The following is a 24,013-nucleotide window of genomic DNA, read 5'->3' as shown; positions in this document are numbered from 1 at the left end:
ACATGGAGACAACTTTGTATGTCTGAGGGCCCTTTCACAGTGTTGCGGTGCGTTGTGGCAATTTACCGCAAGTCTATGGGTTACTTGTATATCACCGGATGTGCTCAATCTGACGCACTACTAAAATTACGTTAGCGCCCGTATCTATGCCAAAGCGCGGCGGACTGGAAGTCATGTAAGTCTATGGCTATACATGGATTTGAAAAATGTTGGTGGCGACATTGCGGCGTGAAAGTGTATTTTTACAATACGCTTCTGTGCGCTTCCATATTCTCTAAACAGGAAGCGACCAGAAGCAAGCATCACTTCCTGTTAGGGCAAGAGCCAGATGGGGAATACTGCATAGTAACGCGGTATTCCCTAAAGACCTGCTTTTGCCAGTGTGCCGGGTGCGCCACAACGCTAACGCCAACTTGCAGTGTGAAGCCGGCCTGAAGCGGTGTAACTTGAGTTGTTTGCAAGAAAGGGACTGTCTGTAGTTGATGCCTAGCATTAGGGCTCATTGAAAGCTGCTGAGCACAAGATTATGAAGTCTGTTAAAATATTAGTTCTTCGAGTAATACACAGAATATTTCCTTTACCGATCATCGTCCAAAATAATCCTGCAGCCCAGAATACTGGAGATCCTCACAGGTGAAGAATTGTACATAAAGCCAGTTAGTTCACTGCAAGGAAGCCTGGTTTTTCAGGGCATTGCTTGTGGCTGAATCTTTGTCCCCTGTTGCTAGGAGAAGGAAACTGAAGAAACTTGAATGAGTCTTTTTAACGCTCATTTCAATCAGCTAATTTTTCAATCTTCTGGCCTCCCCGCTGAAAGATGTGGCAGCCACAAGCCAAGATATGTTGGCACTTTGTCGTCTTCTCCTTTTTTCCCCCTCCTCTGTGTCAAACCCAAGTAAATAAGGTTCTAAGGGTATGGATGCCAACAATACCAAGCTCTCCTGCCAGGCATGAGTCACACAGAGAGGTTTTGTGATCCATCCAGGTTTCAAACAACCTTGCCATTGAGAGAAGGTCTCACAGGCTGAACTCTGCATCTCTTATAGGGTGGTGAGCAGACTTCATGAGCTCCCTTCTTTGTGTCCATTTATTCTAAGGTATACTTGACCTAAATTTAGTGAATACAGTTTCTTTCCTCACTGACCTGCTTTTTGTGTTTTGGGATACAAGACACAGAATACTAGGTTTCCTTGATTAAACACAGAAAAGGAAGACAACCGTATCGAGACTTGCCCTAGGGGCCTTTTTTGTCTTGCGTTAACTATTCAAATTGCATATATAGCGAAGTACACCCAGAGATTGTCACGCAGTTATTTACACTGCACTTTTCAGCTTTAGAGTATGATGAATATATTATAAACCTTGTACACACATTAGATTAAACTCTGCCTAGGCGGCTGATAACAAGCGCCTCTGCTGAGAATCTGGCATGTTTACAGTACTCCTCATTTTCCCCCTGACGCGTCCTCAAAAGATCTGCCTGACCGATAGTACCAGCCGAGTGCTGGCTGAGGGTAATGTTCTCCCCCTGCCAGCTCTAATGCTCCTTGTGTGCCACTTCATCAGCCCTCCTCACCCTCTCCAGAACAGACGTGTCGCTAAACTGGAGGCTAGTGACACATTTGCAGTATTAAGTACCAATTTTCCTAGCTTTTCATTGCTAAAGTTCTTACAATATGACATTTAGCTATGTCTACATGTGCTCTTAAAGCAGATCTGAACTCAGAACTTCCTCTATGCTCTAAAAGATACGCAACAGCATCATAATTAAGAAAAACATATATCTTTGTTACAGTTTACAGAACTCCTGCAGTAAATCTGCAGCGTCTGCTTCCTGCTTTCACAGAAGCAGACGAAAGGTTAACACCCTATGTTTACATATTAGCTGTGTCTGCCTAGGACTGGCAAATATTCTGTGCTAACACACCGGATAGATTAAATTACACTTGTGATTACTTGAATATGAGGGGGGGTTAGACAGGCTCTTTTCTCTAAAGACATATAGGATGCATTTCTCTCTGTTTTCCTTGTATCCTGTGCTAGAGTTCAGGTCCACTTTAGGCTGGTTTCACACCAGGACGTTGCGTTTTAGGGGACGTTATGGTCGCATAACGTGCCCCTAACGCAAAGCCTGGTGCTCTCTGATGTGGACATCAGAGTGAGCCGCGTTGTGCAGCTCATTCTGGCGCCCGTGATGCTGTGATGTGCACTCTTGGACGCATGCGGCATCACGTGGACCCACCGGCCAATCGCTGCACAGAGCGGCCGCTCCAGGAAGTAAACACTGCACGTCACCACGTGCAGTGCATATTAATTAGCCATGTTCCTGGCCGCTCTCCGCTCCTCCCCAACGTTACTGAGCATGTGCAAACAGTCTAACGCGGCTCTGCCGCTTACAAAGTACTGCATGCAGTACGTTATATTATGGCGCAGCGTTACACTGTAACGCAACGTGGGCACTGTGAACAGCCCATTGATTTTTCATTGCTGTACGTTGGGGTGCGTTACAGGCTGCTCTAACGTGCGCCTGTAACGTCCCTCTGTGAAACCAGCCTTAATGGGAATTTGCACTGAATATTGGTTATGCATGTCAGAACAGGGAACTTTCTAGTAAATAAATAATAAAAAAACCATTGTTTACAGTCAGTAGGGATAGTCCATGAAAAGCTAACAATTTGGGGATAATGCAAAGTTGTGCTTTTTGAAAATAAACTTCAGCATTGGTCCATTCCAAACTACTTTAAATTATAATTTTGTTTGCATCAACTCTGCTTTATTAGCATGTCATTGGCCATACCTAACATGCAGCTTCAGTATTACTGTATGAACTAATAGACAGAAAACTTTGAGATGTATATCATTTTTTTTTTCTCTGAAGTTCTTTCATTCGGTCTGTAAACAAAGCGTGATGTATAACATCTTCTATACATCAGCTCGGGAACCTCCACTATATGGATCATTGGTACTCAGGACCCTTTGATCTTCTTGAATAAATATGTCCCGCAAGCTGCAAGACATTCTTAGATACAGATGAGTGAAACTTCATCAAGGAAAAAGCTTCCTCTCAGCAGAATACAGATCTTGTTAATGTGTGATGCATTGTAGCTCCACAAAGCGCGTTACCACTGGACCGCCTCACTGGAATGGCTGGGCTTTGGTGTGTGCCCTCCCAGAGGCTGCCATGTGCTATCCAATGTTTTTAACAAATTTTAATCTTTAATGTGTTAAAAACCTTTGAATCGCACCTCGTCCGAGAACTGAGCGTGTATATAGGTGTCACCCAAGCTTGTTTAAAGATCCAAAATGCTGAATATTTAAACAGTAGTAACCACAGTGTAGTTTGCAGGGCTGTGGAGTCGGAGTTTGAGTCAGGCAATTTTGGGGAGTCTGAGTCGTTGATTTCATAAACTGAGGAGTCGGAGTCGGGTGGTTTTTGTACAAAATCCACAGCCCTGTTAAGTATTAGATTAAGGAGTCGGAGCCATTTTGGGTACCTGGAGTCGGAGTCGTGGTTTCATAAACTGAGGAGTCAGATTTTTGCACCGACTCCACAGCCCTGGTAGTTCTGTTTTCATCTCCTACCAGAAACCACTTGCGTGTGTGTGGGGTCAGTTAAACATGTATAACAATCTAGTTGTGTACAGCGCACGCCCCACAGTCAATCGCTCATGTTTGTACAGATATCAATCGTTTCAGTTAACTGCACCTCAGACGTTGCTTCCGCATAATCTGCCAATTCTTTTTTTTTTTTTAGGTCAGTCACGTGTGTGTGTGTGTATACAGGTCAGGTCGTTTAAGATCGTTAACCTTCGCTGATCAATCATTGGTCAACTTTAATTTAGACCAATTTTCGTAGGAGGTGTGTATGTACCTCAAGGCCCATACTCACGAGTGACATTTGTCGCCGCAACACGCGGCGCGCGCGTGTTGCGGCGACAGGTCGCCCGTGAGTATGGGCCGCCGCACGCGCGCGCACCCCGAACTGTCGCCCGTCGCTCATGTCGCCAGGCGATTGAAACTTTCAATCGCATGGCGACAGTCGCCGCTGCCCCCCCGCCGCAACTGTCGCTAGTCCGCGTGAGTACGCGGACTAGCGACAGCAACCTCCATGTAGGTACATGGAGCTTCCGGCGGGGGGAGGAGGAACGTCAGCGACAGCTTCCGCCTTGCCGCTGGTCCCTCTTCCGCGTGTGTACGCGGAGGGACCTGGCGAGAAGCTGTCGCCGGCCTGTCGCCCACACGCTCACGTGTGCTGGCGACAGGCCACATTTCTCGCCCGTGAGTATGGGCCATTATAATGGCCCATACTCACGAGGGACTTTTGTCGCCTCAACACGCGGCGCGCGCGTGTTGCGGCGACAGGTCGCCCGTGAGTATGGGCCGTCGCACGCGCGCGCACCCCGAACTGTCGCCCGCCGCTCTTGTCGCCATGCGATTGAAAGTTTCAATCGCATGGCGACAGTCGCCGCCGCACCTCCCCCGCAACTGTCGCTAGTCCGCGTGAGTACGCGGACTAGCGACAGCAACCTCCATTGTATCAAATGGAGCTTCCGGCGGGGGGAGGAGGAACGTCGGCGACAGCTTCCGCCTCGCCGCTGGTCCCTCTTCCGCGTGTGTACGCGGAGGGACCTGGCGAGAAGCTGTCGCCGGCCTGTCGCCCACACGCTCACGTGTGCTGGCGACAGGCAACATTTGCAGCCCGTGAGTACGGGCCTACTATTTTATTGGATGAATGTTAACACAACCACGGTTTGAAAAAAAATTGTGTGGTGCAGAGGCGTGACAGACGAACCCGAAAGTGTGACTAGGCCCATAGCCAAGCAGGGCTCCGTTCTGCACGGTCTGCTTTGGTTCCTTTGCATAAGGGCTCTAAACTTTTATTTTTGGCTGTAGTTGTGCTTTTAACTTTAGTTTAAGATGATCCACTAGTTTAAAATGAGTGAAGCTAGATTTGTGCTAGTTTCCTAGGACTAGCTTGAAGAAATGACTGTTGCTGGTTAGTTGTAGTTCACTGACGCCATCTACACAGCTGCAGGTTTAGCTTGATTCATTGCTGAACCTCTATAGACTGTGAGACTTCTCGGTGTTTGTTTGCTGGATGGGGTGGAGAGAAGCCAGAAACGCCAGTGGAAATAATGTAGTAAAATATAAACTAGGAGTACCGCTCATGGGCTGATGTCCTTCCTGCAGATCCCAGCTTGGACAAGGTACAGGGAGAGGGTGGGTTGGTAGGACATGTTGTTGGTAATTCTCAGTGCCACAATATAAAAAAGTGCTTCCTTTTTTTAACACTGAGCCAGTGAAATTTGATAGAGATAGAATATCACGTAGCTTGCTTTCTTACATGAATATGAAGAAGTTCTTGGCAAGGACACAGCCATTCATTTAGTAGCTGTGAGACAGGCACATGTCACTGCTGCATTCAGATGTATGTTTTGATGCCTGAAGCCAGTATGTGCTGTGAAATAGTGTGGATGTTTGGGAAGGGAGGTGGGAGGAAATGATACTCACCTGGGAACGCAGCTGTCCTGCATTGCCCTGAGGTTGTATTTCACAGCTCAGCTACAGCACAAGCTAATACTCTGTGCATTAAGTAACAACTTTTTTTTTTTAACCTTTTTATTGCAGCCCAAACACAGTTTCTAAATCTAACAGATATCATCTTCCACAGCCAGGCTTTTACCTCCTCTTTAACCCATAGCAAGTAATTGACAGGTTGTCTGAATAATAAAAATTCCCAAAGAAGCTTTGGCCCTTTTTTATGAGCCTGTACTGAGATTTCAGCAGTCCTCCTGAGTGTGTTGTTTACACTGGGCTTGCTGACAAGTCATCAGTTCCTGCAGCACTTTGTTTACTGAAGTGAGGGGCCAAGTACTGTCTGCAGCTACACTGGGTCTCTTTTTTCGGAGCTAGCACTTTAAGTAAGAGGCAGTAGGTTAAAACTGCACTAAGGCCGGTCAACATATGCAAGGAGTTTGTATGTTCTCCCAGTGTCTGTGGGGTTACCTCTGGGCACTCTGGTTTCCTCCCACATCCCAAAAAACATACAGATAAGTTAATAGTCTTCCCCCTAAATTTTCCCTAGACTATGATACATGCACTACATGATACATACTGTACATAGACATAGAACGGTACTTATCCGTTAGCCGGGCGCATCCGGCAGGTGGCGCTGTTGATCTTAATTCCAATCATAATTACTTCACGTCAACCTGTGAATGTAAACGCCGGATGCGCCCGGCTTAAACAGATCAAGCCGCCGGCTTGCTTCGTGAGTGTCTCCCTCTCCTCCCCCCTCTTGCCCTCTCTCGTATGAGCCTTGGGGAGGGGACATGCGTGTCCCCCCAGAGTCGTTCGTCGCAGCATTGCGACAAACGACTCTGGGGGGACACGCATGTCCCCTCCCCAGTGTTCTATAGGAGAGAGGGCAAGAGGGGGAGAAGAGCGAGACACGAAGCAAGCCGGCGGCTTGATCTGTTTAAGCCGGGCGCATCCGGCGTTTACATTCACAGGTTGACGTGAAATAATTATGATTGGAATTAGGATCAACAGCGCCACCTGCCGGATGCGCCCGGCTAACGGATAAGTACCCATAGAACTATGGTAGATACTAGATTGTGAGCCCCTCTGAGGGACAGTTATTGACAAGACATTATACTCTGTACAGCGCTGCATAATATGTCAGCGCTATATAAATAAGGGAGTTGAACTACAGCTATATTCCCTTCACTTAGTTCCTCATAGGAGTCTCTATGTGCTCAGGAGAAGAGCTGTAAGACACAACATAGTAAGGCGGGTTCTGTTTATTGTGACATCCTGAATTTTGTCACATGCCCGCTGAATTGTGTGTATTGCTGATCATATGAGCGGCTTTATACCAAGAGTGCTTTTAGGCCTGGAACCCGCTAGAGCAGGGCTTTTCAACCTGTGGTACGCGTACCACCAGTGGTACTTTGCTGTTGGCCGGGTGGTACACCTTAGGTTTGCCTGCCACTTGTCCTGGACCCATCTTGCCTCCACAAAGTTCAGCTCCCCCACGCTCGCTCCTCGCTGTGCTGCCCTGTGGCATACTTCAGACCTCAGATCAGTGGTGAAGAGACAGCCAGGCGAATGGTGCATAGTGTCAGTTGGGTTACTGCTGATCTGAGGTCTGAACTATTCTGCAGGGCAGCACAGCGAGGACCTCAGGGGCTAAAGGGGCTTCCCCATTCCTCCTCAGTAGAGGGGATCCAGTGATTGGACACCCAAAGATCTCCTTGTCAGCATACCCGCATACGCAGTAGCAGCTCTCCGCTTGAATTCTGGTGGAAACAGCCGAGCATGATTGGGTGCGCTCTACTGCGCAGGCACACGGGTGGTACTTGTACATTTTCAGGTGATAAAAGTGGTACAATTAGTGAAAAGATTGAAAAGCCCTGCGCTAGAGCACTATTCTGAGCGCTTTGTGATTTGAAAACCTCTTGCTAATGTAATGCTATGGGTGTGATCCCTCTAGAGCAGGGGTCAGGAACCTTTTTGTCTGAGAGAGCCATAAACACCACATTTTAAAATGTAATTCCGTGAGAGCCATACAATATGTTTCAAACTAGGATAGTAGCGCTCACGTCCCTGATGTGTGTACAGTTGATCCTCCAGGCAGTGGAAGTGTCAGACACGTCTTCAGCTTCTCTTGGGTTTCAGCAACATCAGCAGTTTTTCCGAGAGCCAGACAGGAGAAATGACGACTAACAGCTTGTACAATTAGCTAGCTGACTTGGGGGTTGATTCACTTTGTAGGACAAGATCTCCACACTCTAGCCCAATAGGCTGCCTGTTAAGTTACCGGCAGCCTATTGAGCCAATGAAAGTGCACTTGACCTGACAGGGTCCATGGTGGGACAATTGGAGCAGCCGGTAGTTTTGGGGTAGCTTTAGTAAGTTAGTAGTACATGTTACAGCAGTAGCGTGCTTACTCTGAAAATTCTACTTGCGCTGCCACACTAAGCTGCGCTGCTTGAGCAGTGTAGCTTAGCGAATCAACCCTTACTGATTTGTCAGTGAGCCAGATGTAGCCATCAAAAGAGCCACATCTAGAGGGATGTGATTTTATAAAAAATCCCTCATAGCATTGCATTAGTAAGAGCTTTTTCAAATCACTAGCGCTTAGAAAAGGCTTCTAGTGGGTTTGAGCCCTCAGAGAGCTCTTCCAATCACCAGTAAATTTTAAGCCCAATCTACACGATGCGATTCTTTATACGATTCGATTACGATTCTATGAAATCCAACGTGTCCGATCGGGATTCGATTCAATTCAATTTGCTATTGTTTTGCAATGGCAAATCGAATTGAATCGAATCAAATCCTGATCGGACATGTTGGATTTAATCGGATCGTAAATAGAATCGTAATCGAATCGTATAAAGAATCGTATTGTGTAGATAGGGCTTTAGTGTTTACCACCAGAGCAGGATCATCCACAAGGCAACTTAGGCAGGTGCCTAGGGTCTAATGGGCTCCCATGGGGCCTGTATGGCACCTTTTCTGACTAACCTCTCCCAGCGTGCTTTACCAAAGCCAGATGACTGTAGGGCCCACTTCTGGCATCTTGCCTAGGGCCCCATTTTAAGTTGATCCTTCTCTGATAACCACACCAGACAGAATCATTTTTATTAAAATTACAAATTATCTGCATGTAGTTTTTTTTTGGGGAGGGGGCGATTGTGATTCTGTAAGGGCTTTTTTATGCCGAAACACACGCACACACACACACACGCACGCACTTTTCGGCAATTGCACATGCTATTCTCATTTCCGGAACTAGATTGCAGCACTTTTATGATCATAGCTCTGCAGTGTGAAGGTTGCCATAAGGAGACACTGCACTCGCACTTTGCTGATTGACGGTTATCAGCAAGTGCAGTGGAATCGCCAGCAGTGTGAAACAGCCCTTATAGAAAAGAAAAATCACTATAAATCGATTGAACACCACTGAAATGACTGTCATTTAGGCCACAGGTGAGGGAATAATGTGGGGATTTGTTTAGGTTCGTGCCACAATTGCCACAATGTAGTCTTTTTGGCTGCTGATTCCCTAGTGGCTAGAAGGTAACCAGCATCACAAGTAGGTGACTTCTGCCACTTAGATGTTTATATATGTGCTACAGTTCATTTCCACAGTGATTTGTAGCAGCTCTGCATTTCTTTGCCGTGATCTACAGCAGTTACTTTGCCAGTTTGTAGAAGAAAATACTGCTATTAGCCGAGACTTGCTGAAAATGCCTTTTGGGGTGGACTTGGCCTATAATTCAGAAAATGTAAATGTAAATGTCTCTGGGGCTATTGATTCAGTAATACATTGCAGTGATTCAATGAGTCACAGTTCCTCCCCCCTCCTCCTCCTTTTCACAAGTATGTATCTCATAAACATCTGTATCTCATAAACATCAAATAAACTGTGGTTGCTGTGTGGGTGTGGGTGCTGGTGTGAGGATAGGCAAAACACTCCCAGCTTGTTTTACTGCTCAGTAGAGATACTAGCTGATAGCAGCACACTTATGTACTCCACTTGTACTTTGCTTTACACCAATAAACCCAAGTCTCCCCCTGTGCACAGCTCTCATGGCCGGGACTTTATTTGCATGTAGTCAGCTACTTGTTAATTGAAGGATTTCTACTTTAAAAGGTGGCCATACACTGGTCGATATTACTTTGATCGATTTATTATAACTGATAAATGAATCACATGGATACAAAATCGGGTTGTCATTTTGATGTAGAATTGATTCTAATCCACCGATGGTCGATCTGATTTTTTTTAAAATGAATTGATCTGATTCATCAAGGTGCTTATTTTGTGATCGAAAATGGCCTCCGATCAATTGAAGGTGGGGAAAAATCGAGGCTACTGTATAGGCAAAGAATTGATTCATGGTCCATCGATTAATTTATTTTGATCCTAATGCTGGGCATACACGGTCAGATTTATGCGGCTCGATCCCGGTGCATCCCTGCTCGGCCCCGCCGGCGCCTAGATTGATCCCCGCTCGTCCCCGCGAGCGCTCTTTATCTTCCGCTCGTTCCTCTCTGACCCAAATCTGATCAGAGAGGGATTGAATTCCTCCCCCTCCCCCTTACACTGCATACATTAAGGAAAGGCTGAGCGTGCAGTCTTGGGGGCTCGTACACCTGCTTAGTGTGTTGCCCTTAAAGGACCACTATCACTAGAATGTACTATGGATTTATTTTTTTCTCTTATGTTGCTGTCACAGTGGATAGCAGAAATCTGACAGAACTGACAGCTTTTGGACTAGCCTGTCTCCTCATGGGGGATTCTCATTGGTTTTCTTCATTTTCAAAAGTGGTAAGGGGGGTCCCTGCATCTTGGTATAGATACTTTCCAGGGAGTACTTTTTTTTTAAAATAAGTGAAATACTGAGAATCCCCCATGAAGAAATGGTCTAATGAAAAAACTCAGTTCTGTCAGATTTTTACTAACCAGGGCTGAGGAGTTTGAGCAATTTTTCGGTAATTGGAGTAGGTGGTTTCATAAACTGAGGAGTCTGAGTTGGAGTCGGATGATTTTTGTACCGACTCTACAGCCCTGCTACGAACTACTACCTGTAAGTGACAGCAACATAGGAGTAAAGTAAATTATAGCTCCCTTTACTCTGGAAGAAACATATTTCGTATTTGTATGTTTTTCTGTTTTATGTGGTCCTTTGCTCATTGCTCAGTCTTCATGGTGACCATTGTTCACAATTGCTGTACATACAGAAGCCTTTCTCAGTGTAGCTGAGACGCATGTTCTGTTTGATAAAGATGAGAGGTTTGCCGTTGGATCAAAAAAAATCAGGTGATGTTTGTAAAGGTGCCCAAACATCTAACCATGTATGGGAAAATTGACCATCGTGGCTAGCCTAACTACTGCTACCTACTACCTGTATCTGACACTACTTCCAAGAAGCAAGGATAGGTAAGGATACTCTTGTCCAGTTATCGATTATTATTTTACACTGGATTGTGAAGTATATTCCTTCATTACATCCTTTCACCACTATGGAAAGTAATGCAGGGTCTGGTAGAACTTGCATGTTTGGATATCATTTTTCAATTCAAATGATCTTTGTGCTTAGCAGAGCCAAATACTTGAAACTGCCTATTTGGATTTGGCTTTGTGCAGACTACAGTAAAGGTGGTCATACCCTGTATAATTAATTTTATTTTATTATGTTTTATTTTTTTTAAACATTTTTCTGGTTAAAGGGGAAAAAAACAACAACAAAAAACATGAAAAGCTGTGAAGAACTAGAGCACCCTGATTGATATTGGTTCAGTCACTCAGATTGATATTGGCTCAGTCAAATATTTATCAGATATACCCTTTCTTAAGAGGATTGATGCTGGGGGAAGTATGGGGGAGCATTGGTAGGAATGGTATGTGTTCAATGATTGTATTGCTTCAAAGCTCAGGGCGGTGGCCATGTAATTGATGTTGGACATTTCTTCTGAAATATCTAATATTTACTGGCACAAGGTAGAAACCATAAATATCATGTATTGACTACCTGCTCTACCACTTTATTTAACAGTTTCCTGTCTGAATGCTTTGGGAATGCCAAATGTGTTTTATTCTTTTGTTGTCACATTTCGCCATTCTGCTCTGTAACGACTTTGCAATTTTTATGACAAGATTTAAATCATGTATGTTATGAATTCTTACATTTTGCCATCTTGTTTTTGTTCTCCCTACAGTGAGCTCAACGTGCCGAATTCTGAAGTGTAACTCTGAGTTCTGGTCTGCCGCCACAAACTCCTATCAATACATCGGCGCAGAGGACTCTGTAGAGATTTGCACAGCATTGCGGACCTACTCTCACTGCACACGCCGTACTGCCCGCTTTTGTAGAGGAGACTTGGCTTACCATTCAGCTGTCCATGGCATTGATGACCTCATGACTCAACACAACTGCTCCAAAGATGGCCCCACCTCTCAGCCTCGTGTCCGCACTCCTCCTCCATGGGACAGCCAGGAAAGGTCTGACAGCCCAGAGATCTGTCATTACGAAAAGAATTTTCACCGGCACTCGTCAACTCCCAATTATACCCATTGCGGCCTCTTTGGGGATCCGCATCTTAGGACGTTTACGGACTCTTTCCAGACCTGTAAAATACAGGGGGCATGGCCTCTTATAGACAATAATTACTTGAATGTACAAGTTACCAACACTCCTGTGCATCCAGGTTCCACTGCAACTGCTACAAGCAAGGTAAATGGAGTTTAACCCTAATTTTTTTTGTGTGTGGGTTTTGTCTGTAAACCTTATTTCTATCCTGGTCACACAGGTTGTGATAATAAAGACATAACATTACTATTGTGCTTTTCTCCTAGTGGATTCAAAGCACTTTGGGGCTGCAGCCACTTAGAACGTGCTTCATGGGGAACTAGGATCATTATCAGAACTTCATACTGTTTTACTTACTGGCTTGAGTTGGGATTTGAAACTTTGCCAAAGGCTCAAATCTTGCATCAAATGCAACAGACTTAACCTTCCTGGCGGTAACCCCGAACGTAGGGCCTGAGAACCTCCTGCGCGGCTTACCCCGAACGTAGTTCGGGGTAAGCCGCGCAGGAGGTTTTCTCAGGCCCTGCTCGGCGGATTTTTCGTAATTTTTTTTTTTTTTTGCTGGACGCAGCTAGCACTTTGCTAGCTGCGCCAGCACACCGATCGCCGCGCCCGATCGCCGTTATCTGGCGCGGCGCGCGCCCCCCCAGACCCCGTGCGCTGCCTGGCCAATCAGAGCCAGGCAGCGCCGAGGGGTGGATCGGGGCTCCCAATGACGTCACGACGTCGGTGACGTCATCCCGCCCCGTCGCCATGGCGACGGGGGAAGCCCTCCAGGAAATCCCGTTCTTTGAACGGGATTTCCTGATCGCCTATCGCCGGAGGCGATCGAAGCGGGCGGGGGGATGCCGCTGAGCAGCGGCTATCATGTAGCGAGCCCTGGGCTCGCTACATGATATAAGAAAAAAAAAAAACCTGCTGCGCTGCCTCCTGGCGGAATTTTTCATACCGCCAGCAGGGTTAAAGTGTACCCAAGGCGGTTTTTAATGTAAAAAAAAGGAATACAGAGGCATGTTCCCATATGAAGGACATGCACTTTGTGTGCCCTCCATGCCGCTCTCACTCCCCCCTGTGCCGCGCTAGCTCCCCCCGCCCCCCAAATCTGGCAACAAGCAGCTTGTCGGCAGACTAATGGGGAAGGGGTGTCCCTTGCAAGAGAGAAACTCCTGCGTAATGCCCCTTCCCTTTTGAGAGCCCTTTCACTGTCTCTCCTCTCCCTGGTCCCAACCTCTCCCCCACCCCTTCGATGTTAATCAGTGTTGTGCTTTCAGAGGAGACTGGATTAATACAGAACATAGGAGAATCGGGGAAAGGTGGTAATGGACGCTGCGTGATATGGCTGGATCTGGATCAGGTAGTATTTTGATCTTTTACTTTTGCGACCGGCTCATGTTCTTTTTAATCAGTATGTTATCCAGCTGACCATATACTTCACATTCGAGAAATATTTTTTGACTTCCTTCACTTCTTTACTGCAAGCTTAAAGGAAGGATATTTCTGATGTGCTGTGTTTGGGCTGCCAAAGCCGTCCTCAAATCATGGATTAAACAGATGTGGCTGCTGTTTTCTACAGAGTGTGGAAGAGTCAGAATGTTCATTTGATCTGAAGATAGTAGTAGATCTCTACTGTCTCTGTGTTCACATTCTTTCCATTCTCCTTCCGCCTCGGGCAGAAGGATCAATTAGAGGTTTCTGACACCTTTTGGCCTGAAAGCTAAACTGTATTTTATTAATTGGCCGTCTGAAGTTTCCATGATGTGTCTATTTTAGACTGTAAATAGTTTGAAGATGAGCCTGCTTACGTTGTAGAAACAGCAGAAATATCTTCACTCGCAACTCTCACTTATTCTTTCTGCTTTGTAAGGCTTCTCAAAAATGGAAGAGGATTTTCTATTTTTGGAAATAGAGTGATGAATAGAACCAGCATCTTACTAGGGTCACATAGTATAGACACTGCTGGATTTTCCCATAGAAATTCCTAGTTCTTACTCCCAAGAGTTCCTTACTGATGATTAGCTGTGTCTGAAGATACTTTCCCCAATAATTACGTAGCAGTGAGGGACTACTGGCCGTGTAATGTTGCAGTGAAGTCAGAGCTTCGCGACACCTTCTGTTGCTATGGAGGCAGCAGTAGGCATGATGGAGCAGCTTCCATTGGGGCCCCAAACTTTCGCCCTAGCGATCGTATCCGATCACTACAGGCGGCACTCAATAAAAGTTTATAAACAAGGTGGCAGTTTTTATTGGTTGGATGTAGATTATACGTTCTGAAACCTGCAGCAGTACTAATTAGGACCTTGAGTCTGTCCTGGAACCTTATCTAAAGGAGATTGAGATCTACGCCCTGACAGGGTTCAGAGGCTCCAAACAGGGTGTACAGTTATATTCCATGCATCGAGAAATAGTTAAACTACCGACCAGGGTGTGTCGCTCACTCCATGTCACAACAAATATTGTTCGGTCTGCTGGATTTTTGAATAAGCTATAGGATAATATCTCACAGCTAGGCCAGAACTCCCTAAATATGGCATAAAAATTGTTTTTGGCTAGCTACCTAATAAGTACATTAATACCTTATAAACTAGCGTATAAGCCTAATTTTTCAGCACAAAAAAAGTGCTGAAAAGTTACCCTCCTCATCTTATATGCGAGTTAGTGGAGCAGAACAGATGGTGGAACTGGTTTTGTTACTGCAGAGGTGCATAAGTATCTTGCTCTAGTAATCCTGCTCCTGCCAGCTGGCTCCCTGCTGTATCTGTGCCTCCAATCCCCTGCAACATGGTATGCAGAGTGCGCTGCTCAAGACTACCTGTGTACCCTGGCTTGTGGAGGAGTGCGTGCAAGCAACGTGTCAGCGGTGCAATGATCAGGTGTTCTTCCTGTGTGACAATCGCTTTGTCTCATATTTATGACGCCATCTAGTGGCGTTTAGAGACACAGCGGTATGATCCTGGGGCACATCTGGCTATGGGGAGAAGGAATGACTTGTACTGGGGGAATATCTCGCTACTGTAGAGGGGGCTGTACTGGGGAGGGGGCTTATACGCGAGTCAATCACTTTTTCCTGGTTTCTGCGGGTAAAGTGGGTACCTCGGCTTATACGCGGATATGCTTATATGCAAGTATATACGATTTATTTAAAAAAATATTTTATTAATATGTTGCTGACAACTTCTGCAGCCCTTTGCAGTAGTAATACCCTTTTGTTTTTTGTTCACTAAACTCCTTAAACGTGATGATTGTTTTGAGTTACTGAGTGGCGTTCATTGCACAACCTTCCTTAAATGAGCCGATTGTCAGGTCTGTTGTATAAATATTTATTGCATTGTTTTGATTATATTTTAATAATGTTGGATGGCTTATGTGGTGGAACAAGCTAGACCTCTCTGGCAGTACAGATATATTCTAGTGGGCGGAGGCATGTGCCTGCATGTTAGAAAATGCAAATGTCATAAATCAGTGTATGAGTTGTGATGCAAGCATTGCACTGTCTTCACTGCAGCATATCATAAATACATGACACATCCAGCAAAACATGACATGCTCTTGCCCGCTTGTTCCTTCCAGCAGCTCTTCACACTGAAGAGGAGAACAATAACCTATATATTATCTGAAAAAATGTTCCAACCGTGTTGCTGCAAGGCTTTTTCATTGATGGATATTGTGTTCTGACTTGAAGTCCAACTAAACCCAAAATTAAATCGGACACCTTCTGTTTAGAAACTGAACTATCCTTTATGCAGCTGTGTACCTATTCATGTATTCATGCAGAAACTTTCCTGGGATAGCCCACAGTTTTGTTTTGTTTTTAAAGAAAATCTGTATTGTTAAAATCGCACAAAAGTAAACATACCAGTGCGTTAGGGGACATCTCCTATTACCCTCTGACACAATTTCGCCGCTCCTCGCCGCATTAAAAGTGGTTAAAAACCGTTTTAAAAAGTTTGTTTATAAACAAACAAAATGGCCACCAAAACAGGAAGTAGGTTGATGTACAGTATGTCCACACATAGAAAATACATCCATACACAAGCAGGCTGTATACAGCCTTCCTTTTGAATCTCAAGAGATCATTTGTGTGTTTCTTTCCCCCTGTTTTCATGCACTGAAGTTTCAGGCTGCTTGTTTCTTCCTGCAAACAGCTTTGCCCTTGTCTGTAATTCTTCAGTATGTGAAAGCCCAGCCAGCTCAGAGGACGATTTATCCAGCTTGTAAAAGATAAGAGAGAAGAGAGCAGCTGCTCTAATCCTAAATAACACACAGGCAGTGTGCATAGAGGGGCCTGGAAGGGGGAGTTCATAGTAGAACCACAACACTGAAGAACTTGGCAGCCTTCCAGACACAGGCCGACAAGTCTGACAGGGGAAAGATACATTGATTTATTACAGAGACAGTGATAGTATAAAGTGCTGCAGTAAGCCAGAACACATTAGAATAGCTTTTTGAACTTGTAGGATGATAAAAAACAGGATGCAATTTTTGTTACGGAGTCTCTTTAAATACCCTTGCAAGTTATTTTGTGTTAGAGTTGGGGTCTTAGGGCTCTTTCCCACTAGCTAACGTGTGCACAAACCCGATTTTGTGCTTGCATTGCGACACATGGCATGACAGGGCAAAGTTGCACTTCGACGCGTATCAGCAGCGCTAGTTGTAATTCAGCCAACAAGAAATCGCTTGCGTCATGCTATTAAATGTTTCCGGAGGCGTTACAACGTAACACTCTTATGTGAATGGTAACATGAGAGTCAATAGACTTTCTTGGGACATTGCTTGTTGCATCCCATGTGTGGTCTGTCAGAACGGACAGCACATCTAGTGAGAAAGGGCCCTAAAACTTGCTCACTTCCTGTGAATTACAAAGTCCCCCCTCCTCATGTACACATGGTTTCCACTGTAATGTATGGATTTGGAAAAATATAGTCTGACCTCTATTCTTTGTTCTTTGGGGTCACCTAAATAAACCTGATGGACCTGACCAGCGCTTTAAATCCAAAGCGGAGAGGAAAGCAGATATGCTGCAGAGGGAAGCACGTTTGGCTCATGAAATGAGTATCCTGACCACCACTTTGTTCCTGTACGCTGTTTATATTCCCTTATCATCCTGACTTGTGTTAGAATTTGACTGTTCAATTTTGGAATCCTTTTGTAATCTTTAACGGAAAATGGAGCCACATAAAGCAAAGGATCTCTGAGCACCATTATTATTGTGCAAGCAACCATTGTAAGACTGGGGAGGTATAAAATTAAATGCTCTGAGATCAGGTTTCCAGGTTTCTGATCGGAAAGCTGAAAAACATGTACAACTATATGTTAGTTAATGCTTCTGTACACAGGGCATTCTGTATGGCTTGGCTGTCCTTGCTCTGCTGTCCTGCTCAGTGTGTAATAGTCTGTTGCATATCACTAAAGCCACTGCTCGGGCAATAACAAGTCACAGTTGACATATTGCACTCCCGGCTTTAGGATTCTCTTGGTGAAAAAGGACATAAAAATATATAGATTATAGGCCTGTCATCCCCTAGTTCCTGGAGTACATTACTGCATTTATAGTTAACAGATACCCGAAGTGACATGTGACATGAGATAGACGTGTATGTACAGTGCCTAACCCACAAATAATTATGCTGGGTTCCTTTTTTATTCTTTCTCTGCCTGAAAGAGTTAAATATCAGGTATGTAAGTCTCTGACTCAGTCCTGACTCAGACAGGAAGTGATTACAGTGTGACCCTCACTGATAAGAAATTCCCCTTTTTATCTCTTTCTCGCTCTCAGAAGCCATTTTCTGCTAGGAAAGTGTTTTTATAGTTGGAATTTCTTATCGGGGAGGGTCATGTAGTCACTTCCTGTCTGTGTCAGGACTGAGTCAGCCACTTACATACCTGATATTTAACTCTTTTTCAGACAGAGCAAGAAAAAAGGATCACAGCATAGTTATTTGTGTGCTAGGCATTGTACATACACATGTCTATCTCATCATGTCACATGTCACTTTGGGTATCCTTTAATGGAGAACTAGTGCCATATGGTGTTGGTGAAAGCTAATGCTTGTCATGCTCCCTAGGCAGTCACTGGATCACTGCTATTGAAATCGCAACATTGTGGTGCCTGCTATCACTTTAGGTTTGGTAATTTTGTTCTGATTTTTCTAGTCCTCCAACCATGTTGTATGTGAGTCATAAAGGACAACTAAAGTGAGGGGTATATGGTAGGTATGCCATATGGAGGCTGCCATATTTATTTCCTTTTGAGCAATACTTGTTGCCTGGCAGCCCCGCTGGTCAATTTGGCTGCAGTAGTGTCTGAATAACACCAGAAACAAGCATGCAGCTAACCTTGTCAGATCAGAAACCCCTGATCTGCAGCATGCTTGTTCAGGGTCTATGAGTAAAAGTATTAGAGGTAGAGGATCAGTCAGCAGGATAGCCAGGCAACTGGTATTACTTATAAGGAAATTTGAGTCAGAAGGTCAGCAGGGACTGCCAGGCAATTAGTATTACTTGAAATTAAATATGGCAGCCTCCATATTCCTCTTACTTCGGTTGTCTTTTCAGTTAGTTAACTGACCAGTTAGATCTTTTGAAAGCCACAAGACGGTGCTGTAGAAGGACCAAACTCAATTGCAGTAGAATACCGGGATGCCAGAAAGTTTATCAGCTGAGTTCTAGCAATTGCCTCCTTTCCACTGAGTGAGACTAGCATACCTACACTTATCTCCACCTTCACCATCATATGGCACAGGCTGGAGTTCTCCTATACCGATGGCAGTGATATGTTTGAATACAGCTCTTCACACAACAGGCTTTTTATCGAGTTGAATACATTTATAAATGTACTGAAGTGCCTCACAATTTCAGATTTTTCATAATTGACATTTATTTGTATTGAGCAGTACAATCCGTAATGCAAAGTATTATTTCTGATTTTCTTACTATCATACGTATTCTGTTTTTCATAGATCACAATAATCTTCAAGAACTTCCAGGAATGCGTGGACCAAAAGGTTTACCAGGCTGAGATGGATGAACTACCTGCAGCTTTTGTGGATGGCTCCAAGAATGGTGGAGACAAGACTGGTGCTAACAGTTTGAAAATTATTGAGAAGGTTGCTGGGCAGCACATAGAGATTCAAGCCAAATACATTGGTACTACCATTGTAGTTCGGCAAGTTGGCCGCTACCTGACTTTTGCAGTGCGAATGCCTGAGGAGGTGGTGAATGCAGTAGAGGACAAAGAAAACCAAGGCCTTTACCTGTGTCTACAAGGCTGCCCTCAGAATCAGCAAATCGACTTTCGAACCTTTCATTCTCAGACTCCAGATACTGTTGTAAAGAAGCTTGATGCTGGTTCTAGTGGGCCATCCTTCACACCTGAAATGGCAGGAGCTAAGTGTAAGGAGAAGCTGCCAGTAGAGGACTTGTACTTTCAGTCCTGCGTGTTTGACCTCCTCACTACAGGAGATGTGAATTTCACTCTAGCTGCTTACTATGCCTTTGAGGATGTGAAGTTATTACACTCCAATAAGGACAAACTTCACTTGTATGAAAGGACCACAGATTTGGGGCATGGCAATGCAGCTCCATCTTTAAACCTGGAGATAGCTAAGCTCCTAGTGGCTTTAATGTGTTTGTTTCAGTGTTGCGCAGTGTTGCTGTAACGTTATGTTTACCATGTAAATTTATTCAAATTAGCAAGATGATTGCGGTGGTGCAGGCCTCCTGACTCGAGATGCATTTATTTCTGTGAAAGCACAAGTTCTAGAACCTGTACAAGTAATTTATTAAAAATATCCAACGACTCATGAAATGAACACCTGAATATTAACAACACCAAGAAAACAGCAAAACTTGCTCTTCAGGACATCCGCCGCTTTTGTGTTTGCTTTGCTAAGACCACATCTGCCACTGATCCAACGTGTAAACATGTGAAGAATCTCTGAGCAGTGGGAGGTTTGATTTGCCCTCGGACAGGTGTCTCCTTAATCCTCTAGGATATGGACTCTAGCAGAGCTAAAGTGAGATGTTTGAACTTTGCTTGTGCATCACTGACACAGAATAATCGTGGATAATGCACAGATGTCGCCTATCTGTCAAATCTGCCTACAGAGCTTACATGCACCATACCTCATGTGTTAAGGCAACATTTTTAAGTTGCGGGAGAGGGAATAACACCCTCTCTAGTGGTACTTCTGGTACTGCAGATATCATTTTGATTGTGATAATTACCATTTTGTGAATGTGGCTTTTGTGATCCATCATCAGCTGTAACTGCATGAACAGTTTAATGGTCCTTAGTCAATATCAGATAACATATTAACTATGGCAAATATGGCAATGTGTTTTTCCTGTCATTATGCAAGAAGCTGTGGTCAGCATTTAGTGGAAACAGATTGCCAAACCTCTCCTCTGTTAACCCTGCCTTCTATGAACATAGGCCTTGTTCTGCATGGGATTCTGTGGACCTCAGGTTTGAAGTACATGAAAACTTGAAGTCCTCCCTGGGAAGGAAATAGACTCATTTTTCTTGATTCTAGTGCATGACTGGGAGCATCAGACCAGTTCCTCATAGTCATGTTTTTCTCTTGAGTAATTTCAGGAGGTCCAGGGCAAAGCTTCCAATGGTGAAACCATTTAGCTTTTGCTCTGATTACGATCTTGGTTAATCTGTTAGTCTTTAAGAATCCTAGTGGAACAGATGGAATCTATCAAAGGTCTGGGTTAACATTTCACTACATCACCACCATGGGAGCACTTTTATTGAGCATATTGGTCAAGGTGCATGCTGTTTTCCTCATAACTGCAGATGCGTCCAGATAAGAACTGGTAGGAACCGAATGTCTGTCTGTGTGAGGCCTTGGCTGGACTGGTGCTATCGGTGTGGAATGTCACAAGGCCTCTACCAGTGAGAAGAGTAAAATTCTGCAGCTTATTAGGGTTATAAATTCCAGAATGTACTGAGCAGTCTGGTCTTTAGACCAGTGATCATAGTACAGACCATTTACTGGTACAATGCTATAGTATAGTGTAAATATATACCTATAAAAGTCAGATGTAAAGCAGAAAAATGCAACGTGTTTGGATGTAATTTATGTTGTCAATAACGTGCAGATTGTGTTTTATTTTTAATTTTTTTTAATTGAGTCACTGTACATAGGAAAAGATGTAATGTGTTCAATGTATAAACAGAAAAGAATTAGATGTGATAACTACTTTACTCCCCATTTTAAATTGATTCTCTAACTTCCTGGTAGTACCGTGTGAACTGTGAGGCACTTATGAGTAATTTAGTTACTTTAGTTGATCTGAAAAAATGTTTTAGCAGCTTACGCCATGGTATGTACCAATACCATCTGATGTTGCCTGTCTCCGTTCCGTGGACTTCGCTGGCATTCCTGTCGGTTTATTGACTCTTGTAACAGCATGGAGGTATCGGGCTCTGAATACCTCACACCTCAGTGATAGAACACAGCCGCCCAGATAAATTGTCAGGAACGCTGGTGCAGACAACTGACAGGATTGTGTTTCAGATGCTGTTTTCTACGTCGAAGTTTACTTTGCGGTTCTAGAAAATTTCAGCCATTGCATTGTTTCACAGTGCATTTCTTCATCACTGGAAGTTCCAGGCTGTATGTGTTCCAAAAACACTCCTTAAAGGCAGTCTTTGTGAGTTCTCTTATGTTTGTACAGATGTCTGTTCACCAGAGGTGAATGCAACTCATAGCATACATTCTAGAATCACCTAAACTCTGTTTGGGCCATACTGTATGTGGACGTTGTACTTTATGAGCAGTGCAAATTCCACAAATTGAGGGAAGTTGGAGATTACGCCAAATAAAAGATGAGGACTTGTCTTCCATTTAACATGGACTTCCTTGTACACTACTGGGTTCAATGAACAAAGAAAGAGGTACATGCTGGTTCACATTTGGAACATGTGAGAAGCAAACCTAGAAGGCCCCTGCAAAGCTGCCTTGTCTGAGATTGGTACCTGAACTCTGTAATTGTGCAGTTTCTGGTCACCAATACATATAGTTGTCGTACACTGCAAGCCTGAACTTATCCCAGGTGCCAGCTAACTAATGTGCCATGAAAGTGAGTCTAGTTTTTAGTAGCTAGCTTTGATTCTGGTGGATTTATATTATCTATGACCCCTACATTTCCCCAGTATTCTCCTGGATTCTACAGTACTTCATCTTCCTGTCACAAAGATGAAAGTCTCTTCCAGGACTGATTACGAAGTGAAACCTTTTTTGTTGAGAATTTACTAAAAAAATGGCTCCAGTATTTATAGTGAACCTATACAGCATTAGGTAAAGGTAAAAATCACACCGGTAAAGTAAAAATAACTCAGAAGAGGTTTGTAAACAGACAGTAACAGCTTAATTTTGTAGTTCTTCGATGATGGGAATAGGCATTTTATTTCTCCTAGAGGTTGGGCTAACATCTTCCTCTTGGCTTTACGTGTAATGCATGTATTTGTACTCCCTCTATATACTGTACATGTGACATCACTCTCTTGGGGGACAGACCTCATGTCCGCTACAGGCCTGTTTATTTAATGGAACATACGCAAAATAATATATATAATTTTTTAAATTTGTTGGTATATGAAAACTATTAAGAGCTCTTGTGAAGGTGTCATTTTTCCAGGTCACGGTATATAGGAAGAAAAGTGAGGTGAATATTTTTTCTTCCTATATACCGTGACCTAGAAAAATGACACCTTCACAGGAGCTCTCAGTAGTTTTCATATACCAACAGATAATAAAATAATAATATAAATATATACTGTATATATTGCGTATGTTCCATTAAATAAACAGGCCTGGAGCTGACCTGATTCCCGGAGAAGTACAAGTGGTGTCTTTAGCTGAGCTGCATTTCCCAAGATACTTTTTCTGCACCTTTCTCGTGAAAATGGAAACTTGTTGTCTTCACTGATTGGGAGGGTTCCGTGAATTGGTTTCACAGTAATAATGTCCTGTCTGCTGCCACATTCTATTAGTGCATCCGTGTTTCTCTAGGTGTGAACAAACAAATGTTTGTTTCTTTGTTGGCATTTCATACTGTATAGTGCATTTCCAATAGCCAGTTTGTTCCATACTGTAATACTGTGGGTTGGTAAGGAGATAATTGCAGGTATGTCAATGTTTAGAAATAAGTGAAGCACTTTATTGTGGTTGTTTAAAAAAAAAAAAAAAAAAAATCAACAAAAACTGGTTAACCGGTGGCAGTTTTAGAGACCCATTCAATGTAGAAGTATCCTGCAACAGTAAAGGGGGAAAACAAAAGCTGTTTTACATGTATTCAAACACATTGGCTCATGTAGATAATGTAAATTATTTATTGAAACTGCAAGTAAAGGTTTTTATCATGGAGTCTGAGTTGTTCATTTTCTTTCTGAGAATTGTATTAATCTCTAGGTAAACTAGCAGATCTATTTACAGTGGACCTGAACTCTTGCAGAGGACAGAAGTAAAACAGAGCGAAATACACCCACTATATATTTAGAGGGTTTAGCCTGCCTAATCCCCATTCATTTGTGACTAATCACAAGTGTGATTTGATCACTCGGTTGTGTCAGCTGGCTGCCTCGGCAGGCACAGCTAATATTTAAACACAGGATGTTAACCCTATGTTTGCTTCCAAGAAAGCAAGATGTAGACACACTTCAGATGTATTGCAGGATTTTTATCAGCTGTAACTACGATGTTTTTCTTTAAATGCGGTTATGCTGTTGCTTATCTTTTAGCGCAGAGAGGAAGTTCTGAGTTCAGGTCCGCTTGATGGTAAACCTACACTGTTAAGTACATTAAAGTGTTCCTGAAGTGACATGTAATCTGAGATAAACATGTGTTGTACAGTTCCAACCCTACTTAGAACAAAGATGTGCTTCTTGTTCTTTTATCTCACTG

At 43.8% G+C, this 24,013-nt stretch overlaps 1 protein-coding gene across 1 annotated transcript in view; it reads left to right on the top strand.

The window, feature by feature from the left end:
- RGMA (repulsive guidance molecule BMP co-receptor a) overlaps positions 1–23,476 on the top strand; it is a 74,844-nt gene extending 51,368 nt beyond the window's left edge. The window contains exons 3-4 of the mRNA XM_068275147.1: positions 11,731–12,245; positions 19,058–23,476. Of these exons, the coding sequence (XP_068131248.1) occupies positions 11,731–12,245; positions 19,058–19,756 (1,214 nt within the window). The 3' untranslated portion in view covers positions 19,757–23,476. The remainder of the gene's footprint in view (positions 1–11,730; positions 12,246–19,057) is intronic.
- The last annotated feature ends 537 nt before the right edge of the window (positions 23,477–24,013 follow it).

Source organism: Hyperolius riggenbachi, chromosome 3 (assembly GCF_040937935.1).
Source record: "Hyperolius riggenbachi isolate aHypRig1 chromosome 3, aHypRig1.pri, whole genome shotgun sequence".
Lineage (NCBI taxonomy): Eukaryota > Metazoa > Chordata > Amphibia > Anura > Hyperoliidae > Hyperolius > Hyperolius riggenbachi.
The sequence above is the reverse complement of the archived record's forward strand: the minus strand, read 5'-3'. Positions and strand labels throughout refer to the sequence as shown.